Source organism: Chelonia mydas, chromosome 7, assembly GCF_015237465.2.
Source record: "Chelonia mydas isolate rCheMyd1 chromosome 7, rCheMyd1.pri.v2, whole genome shotgun sequence".
Lineage (NCBI taxonomy): Eukaryota > Metazoa > Chordata > Testudines > Cheloniidae > Chelonia > Chelonia mydas.
This window is the reverse complement of record NC_057853.1, coordinates 80,050,350-80,067,648: the sequence shown is the minus strand read 5'-3', so window position 1 is coordinate 80,067,648 and position 17,299 is coordinate 80,050,350. Positions and strand designations below refer to the sequence as shown.

General features: G+C 43.3%; 1 protein-coding gene across 11 annotated transcripts in view; it reads left to right on the top strand.

Annotated features, from left to right (window-relative positions):
• The first annotated feature begins 314 nt into the window (after positions 1-314).
• SLC25A16 (solute carrier family 25 member 16) overlaps positions 315-17,299 on the top strand; it is a 33,602-nt gene continuing 16,617 nt past the window's right edge. The window contains exons 1-5 of one of the 11 annotated variants that reach the window (XM_043551633.1): positions 606-625; positions 3,498-3,590; positions 5,898-6,031; positions 8,035-8,141; positions 11,776-11,822. In XM_043551633.1, the coding sequence (XP_043407568.1) occupies positions 5,969-6,031; positions 8,035-8,141; positions 11,776-11,822 (217 nt within the window). In that variant the 5' untranslated portion in view covers positions 606-625; positions 3,498-3,590; positions 5,898-5,968. Of the gene's footprint in view, positions 626-723; positions 1,091-3,497; positions 3,591-5,897; positions 6,032-8,034; positions 8,142-11,775; positions 11,823-15,755; positions 16,340-17,299 lie in introns of those variants that run through there. The other 10 variants (XM_043551637.1, XM_037903519.2, XM_043551634.1 and 7 more) reach the window with 10 other exon arrangements.

Sequence of the window (17,299 nt, the reverse complement as noted above, 5' to 3'; positions counted from 1 at the left end):
AGGGCCATTAATCACATCCTGCTCAGAAGAACAGTGACTCTGGGCAATGTGCGTGACATTGTGGCTGGCTTTGCACAAATGGGTTTCCCTAACTGGGGAGGGGCGACAGATGGGTCGTATATTCCACTTCTGGCACCAGACCACCTAGCCTCTGAGTACATAAATCGGAAGGGGTATTTTTCTATGGTTCTCCAGGAGCTTGTGGAGCACTGTGGGCATTTCACAGACATTAACACAGGCTGGCCCGGAAAGGTGCATGACGCATGCATCTTTCAGAATACAGGCCTGTTCAGGAAGCTGCTAACCGGGACTTTCTTCCCAGATCAGAAGATCACCGTAGGGGAAGTTGAAATGCTCATTGTGATCCTTGGACACCCTGCTTACCCTTTAATGCCATGGCTCCTGAAACCCTACGCAGGGAGCCTTGACAGCAAAAAGGAGCGGTTCAACGACAGGCTGAGCCGGTGCACCACTGTGGAGTGTGCTGTTGGCCGTTTAAAGGAACACCCCCAAGGGCCCAGTCGGGACCTGGGATCCCGGCAGACGAAGGCAGAGGCCAGCCTGCCCCAGGGCCCGGAGCCAGAGGCTACAGAAAAGTGTGGCAGACGCCCGGGGGTCTGGACAGGTGCGGGCGGCGGGGAGGGAGCCGGCGGGCTGGCCCGGAGCTCTCGCGGTGCGCACACGAACCGCCCTAGAGCTGCGCGGCCGGGGAGGGGAGGATACAGCGCCCGCGCCGGGCCCGCCCTGCCGCTGACGCGATCAGCCGGCGCCGCTCGCCCGGCAGAGCTACTCCCAGTGGTCCTGAGCCGCGGCCCAGGCCATGCACAGGCAGGAGAGCGGCGGCCCAGACACCTTCCCGGCGGCTCCGGCGCAGTGATCGTGGCTGGCTGCTCCGCTCCCCCTCTGGCTCGTGCTGGGGCGCGGGCCCGGGCCGGCACCATGTGCTGGAGGCGCCGGGGGCTCCCTCAGTGAACCTTCCTCCGCGGAGCCCGCCGCGCCCCAGCTGTCCCAATGGACACGCAGGGGCCGGCGGGGCCCAGCGCCGCCGCGCGCAGAGACTTCTACTGGCTCCGCTCCTTCGTAGCGGGAGGTAAACGCCCCGCTCCCCCTGCTCTCTGCGGCCGAGGCCGGGCTGAGACCCCTGCTGCTGCTGGGCACCCGCCGTGCCGCCGCGGGAGACGCGGCTGGGGCTCTGCGGCACCAGGTTTTGCCCTCCCCTTTGGTGTGGCCATCAAGCCCATGGTAAAAAGGGAGATGAACCCACTGTCTGCGTGCTGTGCCCCAGGGGCCGGCTGGGCATGGGCGCGGGAGCGTATGGACCCAGGGGGCCCGCACAGTGGGGGACGTGAACACCTTTGGCACAGGAGCGGCATGGTGTTTGTTGTCCGGGGACAGAGATAAGCGGCTTTCATTTGAACCACCTCACGTTGTGCCCTTCTGACCCTGTCACCGATAGGGAAAACTTGGGTGCCAGGAGATTAAATGACTTGGCCAAGGTCACGTGGCAGAGCTAGCTGTAAACCCTAGGCCAGCGGTTCTCAAACTTCATTGCATCATGACCCTCTTCTGCCAACAAAAATTACTACATGAACCCAGGAGGGGAGACCAAAGATGGAGCCTGCCCGAGCCCTACTGCCCTGGTGGGGGGAGGGGGGGCAAAGCTTCTGCCCTGGGGGGGGCTTGTAATCTTAGCTCTGGGCTGGGAGGCTTGGGCTTGAGACTTGCTGGGGCCCAGGGCCAACACCAGTCTGGGTGACCCCCCATTAAAATGGGGTTGTGACCCACTTTGGGGTCCTGACCCACAGTTTGAGAACCCCTTCCGTAGGCCATGCTCCATTTTATACTCAACCCAATGATCATCTAGCCTTCAGAGGACTATCAAAAAATGGTAGCTGCCATGGAAATAGATAATACATTGTATGTAGGTTACTGTAATGTTGTTAGCAACATCTGGTATGGCTTCTGTTGGGGGTGGCAGAGGAATATGTTGTAATAGGTCTCTTTCATAACTACTATCAACTCAAGAAAATGAGACAATCTGCCTTTTAATTCCTTCTGTAGGATGATTAGTGTTCTTAAGGATTGTGAAAGGATGTTGAGAAGCATGGCCATCAATCTTATAGTCCCCCTCCCTCCCAAATCATTACAGTATAGTTATTTCACTTCCAAAGTGGATTAAATTAATATGCAGTAAAATGCCAGATAATATGAAAAAAAACCCACCAATTTTTGTGTGTGGATGCAAGGCAGTTTATCCCCCCAAAAACTAAAGTTATTCCAAAAAAACCTTTCTCATGGTACACAAGATTTTAGAAAAAAGAAATGGTCCCCAAAGTCTTGATCCTGCAAGCCAATCAGTGTGCATGAAATTGCAGGATTGAGACCTAAATGTTAAGTAGGATTCTTTGACATGTTTTAGCATTCTCTAAATAATTAGATTGTTAAAGAGGGATGGAGTCTCTTAAGTGTTTTTGAGACTCAGGGTTTTGGAGCTGTTGGTGCTAAACATAAAAATGTGAAGGAAAGAAGTTTCAGAGACAGCATTGCTTTAGTTTGTCTCTTTACAGCCCTTTCCCCTTGAAAATTGGATCTTTCTAAAGACATTGTCAGGAGTCAACAGAATTAACTAGTAGACAATTTTTTATATTAATATTCCTTAGGATATTATAAATAAGTGGTGGCTTGTGAGGGGAGAGTTACCTGTATGTAGCATTGTTTCTGCTTAATACAGCTTGTTTCATTCATGCACATACTCCTATTTGTATGCTTTTCAGAATCAGAAAAGATCATTACCTAACTTCTAACCAGATGCTGAATGCTCAAACAACCTCATTATCACATTTAGGAAAGTCTCTTTTTCATGTGAATGAAATATATTGTGACTGTAGTCGTGACTTCTGAAAAATAAGGCTATTTTAAAAAAAGAAAGAAAAGGGGGGAAATATTAGAAAATGCTCTATGGAGAAAACACAGAGTTATTCCCCACACATATAGATCCTCATCTCTCATCACTGTTTGTAAAGTGTCGTGAAGATCTGTCTACTTAAATTTCTCATTCTGCACTCATCACCGTGAATCTTAGTTTCTAATTGTTATATGTACCAAATATTACTGTTGAACCAGCATGGAGCTTAACCATGGAGAGAAAGCAGACAGGATGACAGAGAAGTTGAACTCTGTAGACCTAAAGAGGATGGGAAACTTAAAATAACTTGCTGAATAACTGAATGATGTTGTTGGGGGCATTCAACAGCTAACAAGAATGGTCTTTTAAAAAAAAAAATCTAAAGATCGATTTTACTCATTTCACTAAGATTTTTAGGATTTTTTAATAAATTACATTTTTCCTGAAAATGAAAGCTTATTTACTTTTTTAATACTTTAGTTCCTGGGGGGAAAAACATTGTTCCATTTAAAAAGAAAATACAGTGGAGAAATACTTGATTTAGCTGTTGACATGAATAACTCAAACTTCCCCTGTTGTTGTTGTTGGTAAGGTGTTGCAGGATGTTGTGCCAAAACAACCATTGCACCATTGGATCGAGTAAAGATTTTGCTGCAAGCTCATAATCAACATTACAAACATCTAGGTAAGATGGCTACTGTACATTTAAAAAAGTTTAAATTTTATACTATTTAGGAAAGTAGTGTCACTCTACTTACCAATATGATTGCTGTAAACAAATGCAATGATTTGATAGGCAGTTGCTTTTTATGAGCACAATTTCATAGTCTGCTTGCTGGATTTGGTAGGTCTGCACACAGGGGACTGTAATTAATGCTATGAGATTGTTTATCCAAGACCAATGTTAATTCAAAATATGTGTTTATAAACAGTGAGATCCTGCAAACCTTTCCCATATGTGTAACAAGTCTAAGAAAGTGGAGCTACTTGTGCAATTAAGGAGTGCAGGATTTGGCACTTCATTTATTTATTTTTTTCTTAAATGACTTTGGGTAAACTCCAGATTAACTACTGTAATTCAAAATTATTCCCAGAACAACTGTAACACTGCCCCCTTCGGTACATGATTAGAATCATTGCCTGGATGACGCCTGGATATTCTTGCACAACTTCATTGAGTTACAGACACACAGTAAAGCACAACCTTGAATTGGATGACTTGTACATGTAAAATACCGATTATAAGTCATGTTCACTTAGAAATCCAAGAAATTTTGTTTAAAAAGAATATTTGGGGAGGAGAAATACTGAGTTATAATGCAACATTGAAATGATTATGCTTGTATTCAGTTTGATGTACAAAGAAGAAGGGAATGGCCGGGGCACTCGACTGTGCATGCAGAGTCTGAATATGTAATCTAACAATCATAAGCTGAAATAGTTGCATTGTTGACGCTAATATTCTTCTTACCCCCGGTTTTTTTTTTTTTTTAGAATATGCAATCATCAGTTTATATGTTCAAATCAAATTTCACCATACCGTGGATGTGTGATTTGATACTGGAGTACCAGGAATGACTTTGATTTGAATTGAATGCACGTTCTAATTAAACATTCAGCAGAGGAAAAAAAAAAAAAAAAGATGGGGAAGGGAGAATAGGTGAAAAATAGATATAGAGAAGAACATGTTACATAGGTTCAGTTAGCCAAAACCCATGTTAAATATTTATACTTTGTCTTAATGTGTGGAGTTAAAGATACATGGACCACATGACACGTACCTTTTAAAATAAAAGAAGTTTTCAATAAATGGTTATTTTTTGAGGCGGAGGAGGGAAATTCTAACCCTGTCAAAAATATTTGTTCTCACTGAAGTTGTAGCAAGTATGAATTTCTAAAACTAAACCTTGTGAACAGGAAGAACAATTCTCTTGATGTGTGAAAAATGCCATCCTTTTTGTTTGGATAACTAATCAGAATTTTAAAAGATCACTTTTGGGCAGAGAAAAAAGATAAGAAACTTCCGTTCAATGAGTAAATATTTGTCAGTCAGTATTAAAAATTACATCTGAATATGAAAAATGTTTACATATTGCAAATAATGTTTACAATTAACTGAAAGAGATGTGAGAAAATATTTCTGGTTTTTAAAATTTGTTTAATTCTTGCATTTGATAGCAACTGTGTATAGTCTAGAGAGGAGGGTTTGTAGTTAAGACCCTTCACTGTGACTTGGGAGTGCTTGGTTTAGTTCCTGGCTCTGCCACAGATTTCCCATATGATCTTGGGCAAATGATCTCTCTATAATTCAGTTCCCCATCCTTAAAATGGGGATGATAATGCTTAATTTTCACAGTACCCCTCTGGGATAATACATCAATGTGTGTTAGGTGCTTACATACCATGGTGGTGATGTTGTAGTAAAGTCTGTGCATAGTTTATTTTCCTATTTCACCTTTATAGGCAGTTGTTTGTTCCCTGTTTGTGTTTTATACAGCAGTGATGGAGAAAAATAAATTTGTAAAAATAGGAAAATGATTGTAAAACCATAAATACGGACGGACTCAGAGGCAGGTGTAGTAAATTAGTCACTTTGTAATTGACTAGATTTAAAGTTATTGATGTCCTTTTTAACTTCTGTACAGTTAATGTCCAGTTTTACAGTATTTCTCTGAGGGGATATCACATCACATGGAATAGATCTCCCTCCTGCTAGGTCACATTTCCCCAATTCATGGGTCATCAAATGCATAGATTCATAAGGAGTTTCCATAGAACCTGGGTGATGAGAAGGCTGGTGGAAATAGGCCCACATCTCCCTCCCTTTGACCACAATTGGGCAGTGAAACCTAGTTTTCTGCTCTCCACACTTACATAAGAACAACATGATCTGGCCTTAGTTATATGCTTACTGCCCTATTGTCAGTAATACTTGCTGAAATATTTTTTTCATTGTAACTCTGTTAAATATCTTTTTTTGTATTGATGACAGGAGTGTTTTCTACATTGTGTGCTGTCCCAAAAAAGGAGGGTTACCTTGGGTTGTATAAAGGAAACGGGGCAATGATGATTAGAATATTTCCATATGGTGCAATTCAGTTTATGGCATTTGACCAGTATAAAAAGGTAGTTTGATTTATTTTGTTTCCTTTTATGGCTAGAGTGAATATAGTTTTAAAATGATAAAATAACATTAAAAGCGTGTCATTAACTAGCTCCCTCTTTTTTCACATTGGCCTAATTATGTATTACTCTATTCATTTAAAAAAGTGGGGGCAAAAGTGAGAATATTTCCACTTTTGCTGTAAGAAAAGCAGTTCAAAATTTTAGTTTACTGTTAGTCTCACTATGAACAAACGGAAATATTTTTGAAAATAAAGCACTCTTGAACCTCCTACTGGCCATCGTGCTAAAAAAGTGGCCCCTTTGAGCCGCTACATTCTTTACAATCAATATAAAATGTAACATCTCTTTGTTCTTTTTAATACTGTATAGGAAGGTTTATTACTTTTTAAATCAAATTGTTCATTTAAATTTGAAAGACATTCTGTCAGGGTTGGTGAAGTCTATATTTGACCTGCACCGTCATCACAAGAAAAAAATTGGCTTTGCAGGATAAAATGCAGTATTTCAGGATCCCACAAGATCTGTTAATTCTCTTCTAGTGTAGTGCATTTACTGCTTCTATAATATTGGAGCTTAGATATTGGTATAAGTGTCTACTTGAGCATTGCCTATACTCAGTCAAAATTATGCCTTTACTATTGGAATGTAAAACTTCAGGTCAGATCCAACTTCCATTGAAGCCAGTCGAAAGACTCCAGTTGATTTCAGTGTGAGTTGTGTTGGCCCCTGAACATGGCTGTGAGGGCTTCCTTCTCAAAGGAGCAAATTCCAGATGGCAGATATTTTGGGGGAAAGGGGAGGAACTACCTGTAGCCAGTTTCAGATGTTTAAATATTATTTTTTTTCCATTGGAACTGCATATTTTAGCTCTCTCTGGTAGCTGTGAGTAGTTCAGGAGAATTTTGAGAGTCCAATCTTCTGAGTCCAAAACATTTTTAAAAATCTTTGTATTTTAAGTTGTGCTATATACAAGAATACATGCCATAGTTCATAGCAAAAGAGCTTAGGGAATCCCAGAGACACCAAAGCCCAAATCATGAGGTCTTTCCTCCTTTTTTTGTTAAATTCTTACTCAGATAAATTCCCACTGATTTATACTGATTTGAAAATGGAGTGTAGGCTTGAGGTAGACCCTAAACTTAGTCTCAGAATCTGAAAATTCCACTTGGTGCAGGACACAGATCTGAGTAACCGTGAATTTCTTATTAGTAATATAACTGTCATACAATACTAGATTATACCTGTAGTCCATCTAGTTTAGTATCCTGTCTCTATCAGTGCACATTAACAGATGTTTCAGAGGAAGGTGCAAGAAACCCTGTATTAGGGAGATATGAAGTAATCTGCCTATGAGGGAAGTTTCTTTTTAACCCTCATCAGTTACTTGGCTTATGCTCAAACACATGAGGATTTTATATCCCTTCCAAGACTCTTATTGTTTCTTTTAACCAGTATTAATATAACATAGGATGTTTTTGCCTATATAAATTTCCAACCCTTTTTGGAATCTTGCTAAGCATTTGGCTTCAGTGAACTGTTATGACAGTGAATTTCACAGGCTAAGTTTGTGGTGTGTGGGAGAACTATTTCCATTTCTCAATTTTAAATGTGTTCCTTTTCAACTTCACTGAAAGTCCCTTTGCTCTGTGTTATGAGGGTGAATAGAAGGCCCAGTCTGCATTCTTTTGTATATCATTTTTATACTTGTATTGTGTCTCATCTCTACTGGAAAAAGTCCCATTTTTTTCAGTCTTATCAATCTACATTTGCTGATTATAAAAATATTTTCAGTACAGTGGTATAGATAACAAATGAGGAATGTAAAAAGATTACTGAGAAGTGCTACCACTTAACAGAAATTCAGCATTCTGTTTTTCATTTGTAATGTCAGTTGCTAATACACACCTTGAAACAGTTAATATATTTACAGTAAACTCTCTGAGATGCGTCTTTATCATGTATCATGTGACTTATTAGTTTTGTAAAACTTTTATACTTTGTAGCTAATAAAGAAGAAGCTTGGGATTTCTGGGCATGTGCACAACTTAATGGCTGGATCCATGGCAGGTACAGCTTTATTTTCACTTTCAAACATCACCTGTTTTCAAAGGTAAATATTGATTTAGGGGCTTAAGTAGTGTTTCTTGAAATAAAATGCCACTGTAAGTCTATATACAACAAGAGGTCTACCAAAAGACTTGATAGGATGAATATTTCCTTTGGAAAAATTGTTTTTAATGAAAATAAAACTTTAAAGAATATAGCAACTTAAATTTTGTTTGTGTTAAATCTTGTTAAAACAATATATTTAAAAACCCAAGACTATTAAAAATGCTTCCCCAAATATTTTTATAATTAAACTGCAAGCATCTGTTTTTAATCAAATAAACAGTACTCAGAGCATGAAAGTGAAAACAACTTAACTGTTTATCATTTCCAAGCTGAGAGACATATAAAGGAAAAATAGTGAGAAACAGGATTTTTTAAAAAGTGCAGAATTGGCTCCCCAGATTGGGTAACAGATTCTAGTTCTAGTATGGGTGTAGAAAGATGTTGGAAACCAACATGAAATGGAGATCCTGTCTTACAAGAGGAGACTAAAAGAGCTTGGCTTAGTTAGTCTAGCAAAAAGAAGGCTGAGAAGGAATATGATTGTTCTCTGTAAAGACATCAGGGGGGCATAAACCTAAGAGGGAGAAAAATGTTAAGTTAAAGAAAAATGTTGGCACAAGAACAAATGAGTTTAAACTGGCCACAAATAAACTTAGGCTGGAAATTAGAAGAAGGTTTCTAACCACTAGAGCTGTAAGGTTCTGGAACAGCCTCCTAATAATATTAGTGGGGACAGACATCTAATTAATTTTAAGATAGAGCTAGATAAATTTGAGTAGGATTTTGTATGATGGGGCTGTGTGCTGAGATGGGGGTGAGAGGCTGGGCTTAGTGGGTCAGGGAGTGTCCCTTCTGATCCTATCTCTAATGTTCTTAAATCACATACCTCAGGATTTCAGCTTCACTTGGAGGGGTCAGATGAAAATTTTATCCTCCCAATTTGTTTGTTTTTTTTGTTTTTTCCCTTTCCTGTAAAGCATCAAAGATGGCAATAGCTGGAGGTGGGACATGGTGGGGCTGGTGCTCTGAGATGGTATAAAGAATCCTTTGTTTTAGATGCCTGGCTGGTGAGTCTTGCTCATGTGCTAATGGTCAGAGTTTAGGGAGTCCGAAAGGAATTTTCCTTCAGGTCAGATAGACTGGGAACTTGGTATTTTTTTTTCCCCCCCTTCCTCTGTAGCATGGCATGCAGGTTGCTTGCTAGATCATCTGGGTATCTCACCAAATCAGTTCTCTGCCATTGCAGGGACCATGGGCACTGTGCACCTTGGCCCCTCCTATCCTCTGTCTATGTCACAGTATAGTTTGTTTTTTGAGGGCTGTAATACTTCAATCTAAACCAGGTTATGGGCTCAATACTGGAGAAACTGGGTGCAGTTTAGAGGCCTATTATGTGCAGGAGATCAGAGTAGATGATGTGGTGATCCCTTCTGGTCTTAAACTCTATGACTCTGAAATGGGTGGATTCTTTGGACCTTCGTATGATCCCTGGCCTTATAGGACGCTTTGGAATATTGTCATGGAACTCTTCTGAGCAGTCTTCTACAGTCTTTTTTTTTTTTAAATCTGAGTTCTAACAATTATTATGGTATTAGAAGAAATAACAGTTAGCAAGCTGTGAGTGTAAAATATGAGGCATGCATTTTTATTTTCCCACTCAACCCAAAACAGCTAAGGATCACAGTGGGGAGGTAAAAACTAATTCTTATTCCTACCTTTATATGAAGAGGACTTAACATTGATTGGCATTTTCCACATAGTCATTAAATGGTATTAAATAGGTAGCTTTTGTTTTTAAAAAAATTGACTAACAGTGGACTACTGACACTATTACCTTCAATTAAGCAGAAAAGAACCTCATGAAATAAAGATCCCTCCCCCCTTGCCTCCCATATTGAACAAACAACCAAACAAAAGAAGAGAGAATGAAAAGAAACAATCCATAAAATCCTAAAAGCTAACAAAATCCATTTGGCAAGACGTGGTCAAGACTTGGTTAGACTACATTAACTCTTTTATTTGTATTACAGTAGCACCTTGAGACCAACCAACTATTGTGCTAAGTATTGTACAAATACTAACATAAGAGACAGTCCCTGCCACAAACAGCCTAAAATCTCAGTAGATCAGATAGATCAGTGGTTCTCAACCGGCAGTATGCAGAAGTCTTCCAGGGGGTAGGTACATTAACTCATCTAGATATTTGGCTAGTTTTATAAAAAGCACTAGCAAAGTCAGTACAGTGCAAAATTTCATACAGACAAAATGAGAAAGTAATAATTTTTTCAGTAATAGTGCTGTGACACTTGTATTTTTATGTCTGATTTTGTAAGCAAGTAGTTTAAGTGAGGTAAAACTTGGGGGCACGCAAGATAAATCAGACTCCCGAAAGGGGTACAGTTGTCTGGAAAGGTTGAGAACCACTGCAATAGACTAAATGAGGAGTGGGAAGGAATATAACACACATGCAGAGGGAAAGGAAGGGGTAAGGATTGGAGCGAAGGTGGGAAAGGGTTGTAGGAGAAGGGAAAGACGAAGGATGTGAGCATGGAAGGCAGTGGAGTAAGGCTGAAGTGAAGAGACTGTGAATGAAGGTCTGGAAGGGAGTTGGAGTAAATGGCCATTTAACACAGAGGAGAGAAAAAACTGAGCAAAGAGTCTGATAACATTAGCGTCCAACAGTGCCAGGTGCAACCCATTTAGTCCTGCTGGCTTGAGTCTCTAGTTGGCTCTTGGGGAAGCATAGGACTTCACGTGCCATGGTACCTTTGGAGAAGGGGTTTTCTCCAGCATCCCTGGACTAAGAACTGTGTCTCAGAAGAGGGTGATTCTGCCTGCGCCTCTTCTCCCTTGTGATGCAGCTGTATGTTCCACAGCTGCTTCTGTTAAGTTGTGTTTTTAAACACTGGAGATGTGGTAGTCCTGTCTAGCCAGGGTTCTTCACAACATTGCTAATGTAAGTGGAACTGAATCACTGTTAGCAATGGTGGGAAACAAACATATTTCCTAATGTACGCAGGTCAAAGGTATCCCTCTACAATCAGGAGAAAAGTAGTGGGGATGGGGGAAGTATGAGTGACTGCAATGAAAAAAACCATTGTAATGTATATATTCAAGGAGGCCTGGTTAAAGTTACTGTGGAGACTTTAACTCTGAATTTCCTGACTCTTTTGTGATTCAAATTTCAACCATAACACTTAATTAACAGATAATTGCTTTATCATTTCCTTTAAGGAAAGAGAATTGGCTGAGAGGAAAGAAAAAATGGTAGATATTAGAGAATTGTTTAGAGATTAAAAAACAAAACAAACTCTCTAAAAGTAAGGATTTTGAAAACAAAGCCATTTGAGTTCTCCAAATGTAAAAACAACTGTACTGAAGCCCAAGAAACATGTGTTTCCCCCTACTTTTGATAAACTAGTTTTGGCTGTTGTTCATCAAAAGTAGAGGGAAACACATGTTTCTTGTGCTTCAGTACAGTTGTTTTCAGAATAATTCATGTGGTATAAGAGTAAGTATAAGGAACTTTAGCCCATCAGCTAATTTACAGAAAGTGATGGAAAATAAAGGTTTAGAATGAAAGTACCATCTCAGTATTAACTACAACATCCTTGTCTTTGTTATCACACTAGGATGAAGGTACAATACAAAAGGAATCATTCAGCTAACTCCTTGAGATGTAAGCAATTTAATTATATTTTACAGGTCTAGGCAGGGCCGTCCCTAGACATTTTGGTGCCCTACGCAGCCCCCGAGGGTCGGGGGGGGGGGTGTCTGCAGGCCTCTGCAGGGGGGGCTGTGCCCAAGGTCTGTGGGGGGCAAGAGTAGGCTTGGGGGGCAGGTGGGAAACCGCTCTGTCGGCTCGTGCTGGGGGGCGGAGTGGGTTGGGGCCGGGTCGCTCCACTTCCTGCTGCCCAGTGATTGCAGGGCGGGCCAAACCCCACACTCATGGGGCAGCGGGAAGTGGAGTGATCCGGCCCCAGCCTGCTCTGCTCTGCTCCCCGGGCTTCCAGCCTTAGGACTTGGGCGGCAGAGGGGAATCGCACCCCAGCACTCACCGGCGGCATGGCTGGGAGCTGGCGGAGCAGAGTGGGCTGGGGCTGGGTCGCTCCACTTCCTGCTGCCCAGTGATTGCAGGGCGGGCCAGACCCCACACTCCTGGGGCGGTGGGAAGTGGAGTGACCTGGCCCCAGCCTGCTCTGCTCTGCTCCCCGGGCTTCCAGCCTTGGGACTTGGGGGGCAGAGGGGAATCGCACCCCAGCACTCACCGGCGGTGTGGCTGGGAGCCGGCGGAGTAGAGTGGGCTGGGGCTGGGTTGCTCCACTTCCTGCCTCCTAGTGAGTGCAGGGCACGCCCGACCCCTGCTGGAGTCCCCTGGGACATAGCTCAGGGGAAGGGGTGGAGTGAAGTGGGGATGGGGCGGAGCAGGGGTGGGGGCTTTGGGGAAGAGGTGAGGGGAGCAAGGGTGGGGGCAGCTTTTCTGGCCGCCTCAGCCGGCCAAGGGATCAGGCTGGCCGCTGGAGCAGCACACAGCTGCGTAGGGCACCAGGAAATTTGGGGCAATTTGGTGCCCCACGCAGCTGTGTAGTTTGCGTATAGGTAAGGGTGGCCCTGGGTCTAGGAACTGTAGAATTTCCTGTAACTTTCCTGAGATAGGGAAGCTCCTTGACCTACCTGACAGGTCTGCTAGACTTCAACTATTTTCTCATATGTGCTGTTGCTGCAGTGGAAAAAAAATTCCTTGTGCTGTAGTCATGGGGTTCCATTCATGGTTTAAAAATACATTCAGCCTGGGTAACTTAGTCCATTCCCCTACATTAGTGTAAGACTGTACCTTGTGCTATTTGTGTAGTTCAGGTTCCTTTTGAACATTCGCTGACAATATAACCAGACAGGACTCCCTTTGGTCTTCAAGTTAAACTTGTCATTAGAAGTCCTATATTTGAGGCATCCAAAAGAATTTTTTCAATGTATGTATTTTTTGAAAAAAGAGGATTCTGCAATTTGTCTCCCTATAGAATGATGGAACAATAGAGAATAGTAGTTTTCCACTTCCAAGGAAGAAGGAAAAAATGATTTTTAATCAAGGCTGGTGTATATGCAATACATACATTTAATAGGCACAATTCTCCTTCAGCCTTTCTTTCTTTGCTATAGAGAGATGCTTTCTTTTTTTCGTCTTTAAACTTCCATTTGACAAAGAAGGAAGAGTAAGAAGGTGAAATAATGGTAGGAAATCCTGTAGAGAACTGGAGATGAATGCTTGTACAGCTGATCTCAATAACAGCTCCCAGATCCAGACACCATTGGGGAAACAAAACAGAGAGTTTGAAGTAATCCCTGTTGTGTTTCATGGCTTTATGATCTTTCTGAAGAAGTGGTTTCTTTCAGCAAAGAGGGAACAAATTGTCGTATTCTTGCAGGCCAATGCTATGCTCTGTCTGTAAATCTCAGTTCCTGCCTCTTATCCAGGAAATATCTTACTATTTCTAATCCCATCACGTAAAAGAAGAAGCTGTGGAAAAGATGTTAGCCCAGCACCAGATAATTCTAGATAATTTGATCAGCTGTCAAATTTTGTGGTGCGGGCTGAGCTCCGACATCTCTACTGTCTAATATTTAGGCAGTAGAGATGAGATTAGACTCTAGAATTTATGCTGGGTCTTTTGCCTTTTGCATTCATTGTCACAGTTTGGCCCTTGAATCTTGCAGAAGAAGTAGTCACTATTCTAAATCAATGTGGAAATTCTAAATCAAAAAATAAATATTGATACCCCCTGCTGTATTTCTGCCTACAGGAGGGGTTTTCAACCTTTTTCTTTCTGAGCCCCACCCCAGCATGCTGTAAAAATGCCACGGCCCACCTGTGCCAAAACTGTGTTTCTGCATATCCAGTAGATTAAAAGCTAGGGCCAGTGTTAGGGGGTAGCAAGCAGAGCAATTACCCAGGGCCCCACCCTGACAGGGGGCCCTGAGAAGCTAAGTTGCTCAGGCTTTGGCTTTCAGCCTTGGGCCCCAGCGAGTCTAACATGGCCTTGTTCTCTGGTCTACTTTGGCAGATCCCTGAAACCTGCTTGCAGCCCCCCAGGAGGCCCTGATCCCCTGGTTGAGAATTGCTGGCCTAGAGGAACAGGAATAAGTGTCTTTCTCCCACTATTTACCATTGGTTCCAAAGAAAACATGGAGATTGTGGCCCACACTGCATTTGTTGAGTCATTAGGACTTTTCAGAGTGTACTCCCTTCATCAAACTTTGAGGCTAGAGGGCTTAATCAAAAACATGTAAAATATGGGTCTTGTTAAGGCCTTTTCGCATGCAGTTTTTTGCACTCCTCCATTCAGAGTTTTCCAGATTCAGATGCTATTTGGATTTAGGTTTGGCCACTTGTTGTGTGCAACAAACTCCTGGAGGTTGTGTTGGTCAGTCTTTGTCTGAGGAATATGCATCCAGCTTTACTTGGATGACTACTTGATCAGGGCAGGGATTAGATAGTCCATTTCCTCAAATATAACTGCTTTTTTGTGAACTGTGAAATCTCATCTGGATAGGACTCTAGTTACTCCACCTTGAAATAGTGTTAGACACTCCATTAGGGAAAGTCCAGATGTTGCCAGATGGACTGTAGTCTGTTGGGGCTTGCTTTGGTTGTGCAGGTCAGTTGGGACTTTGCAATTAACATCAATTGAACCCTGGGTGACACTACCCCAGAGACACTCCTCATACATATGCCTGCTGTTTTGTCAGAAAAACACTCCACACTCTCTGAAATGTATCTTACTCTTCTGCAGCAAGTGTGTTATTGGGAGGATAATCCAGGGGGCAAGAACCTTTGGTTCTCTGATTTAAGAAGCTTAGCCCCGGTCTACACTATGGGGTTAGGTCGAATTTAGCCACGTTAGGTCTACTTAAAAATGACTGCGTCCACACAACCAACCCCGTTCAGTCTACCTAAAGGGCTCTTCAAATCGACTTCTGTACTCTTCCACGACAAGGGAAGAAGCGCTAAAATCGACCTTGCTGGGTCGAATTTGGGGTAGTGCGGACGCAAATCAACGGTATTGGCCTCCGGGAGCTATCCCAGAGTGTTCCATTGTGACCACTCTGGACAGCACTTTGAACTCCGATGCACTAGCCAGGTATACAGGAAAAGCCCTGGGAACGTTTGAATTTCATTTCCTGTTTGGTCAGCGTGGCGAACTCAGCAGCACAGGTGAGCATACAGTCCCCCCAGAATCGCAAACGAGCTCCAGCATGGACCGAAAGGGAGACACTGGATCTGATTGCTATACGGGGAGAAGCATCTGTGCAGGCCGAACTCCGATCAAAAAGAAGAAATGCAAATATATATGCCAAAGTCTCACAGGGCATGTTAGAGAGAGGCTACAACAGGGACACACAGCAGTGCCGCGTGAAAGTTAAGGAGCTCAGGCAAGCCTACCAAATGACAAAGGAGGCAAACGGTCTCTCCAGATCAGGGACCCATACGTGCCTTTTCTATGATCAGCTGCATGGCATTCTAGGGGGGACCCTACCACTATCCCACCACTGTCCGTGGACACCTGCAAGGGGGGAGTCTCACGCAACTTTACTCTCCCTCTTTATCTCCCCCCAGGTGCAAATGTTTCTACGCTCCCCCTATCATCTCTGTCCCTGAGGTTCTCGCAGATTAGAAGGCGAAAAAAACCCACTTGCGATGACATGTTTGCTGAGCTCATGCAGTCCTCCTGCACTGATAGGGAACAGCTTAGTGCATGGAGGCATTCAGTGGCAGAGGCCAGGAAAGAATTAAGTGAGCGCGAAGAGCGGAGGAAGGACGCGATGCTGAGGCTAATGGGGGAGCAAACGGACATGATGAAGCGTTTGTTGGAGCTGCAGGAAAGCCAGCAAGAGCACAGACACCCCCCCACCCCTCCGCACATCCACTGTATAATCGCCTGCCCTCCTTCCCAAGTTCCATATCCACCTCACCCAGATGGCCAAGAACACAGAGGGGGAGGCTCTGGGCACCCAGCCACTCCACTCCAGAGGATGGCCCAAGCAACAGAATGCTGTCATTCAAACAATTTGATTGTTAGTGTGACTACAATAAACAATGTGGCCTTGTCCTTCCCTCCTCTCCCACCCCTCTCGGGCTACCTTGTCCGTTATCTCTTTCTTTATTAATTAAAAAAAAAAAAAAAAAGCACGGTTTCAAAACAATAGTTACTTTATTTTGAAGAGGGGAGGGTGGTTGCCTTACAGGGAATTAAAATCAACAAAGGGGGCGGGTTTGCATCAAGGAGAAACATACACAACTGTCACACTGTAGCCTGGCCAGTCACGAAACTGGTTTTCAAAGCCTTTCTGATGCGCAGCGTGCCTAGCTGTGCTCTTCTAATCGCGGTGGTGTCTGGCTGCTCAAAATCGGACGCCAGGCGATTTGCCTCAACTTCCCACCCCGCTATAAACATCTCCCCCTTACTCTCACAGATATTAAGGAGCACACAGCAAGCAGCAATAACAATGGGAATGTTGGTTGCGCTGAGGTCTGACCTAGTCAGCAAACAGCGCCAGTGAGCTTTTAAACGTTCAAAGGCACATTCTACCACCGTTCTGCACTTGCTCAGCGTGTAGTTGAACTGCTCCTTACTATTGTCCAGGCTGCCTGCGAAAGGCTTCATGAGCCATGGGAGCAAGGGGTAGGCTGGGTCCGCAAGGGCAACTATTGGCATTTCAACATCCCCAATGGTAATTTTCTGGTCTAGGAAGTAAGTTCCTTCTTGCAGCTGCGCGAACAGCCTGGAGTTCCTAAATATGCGGGTGTCCTGCACCTTTCCTGGCCATCCCACGTTGATGTCAGTGAAACGTCCCTTGTGATCCACCAGTGCTTGCAGCACCATTGAGAAGTACCCCTTGCAGTTTATGTACTGGTTGGCAAGGTGGTCCGGTGCCAAGATGGGGATATGAGTTCCGCCTATCGCCCCACCACAGTTAGGGAACCCTATTGCAGCAAAGCCATCCACTATGACATGCACGTTTCCCAGAGTCACTACCCTTGATAACAGAACGTCAATGATTGCATTGCATTGGCTACTTGAATCACAGTAAACTTGCCCACTCCAAATTGATTCCTGACTGACGGGTAGCAGTCAGGCGTTGCAAGCTTCCACAGGGCTA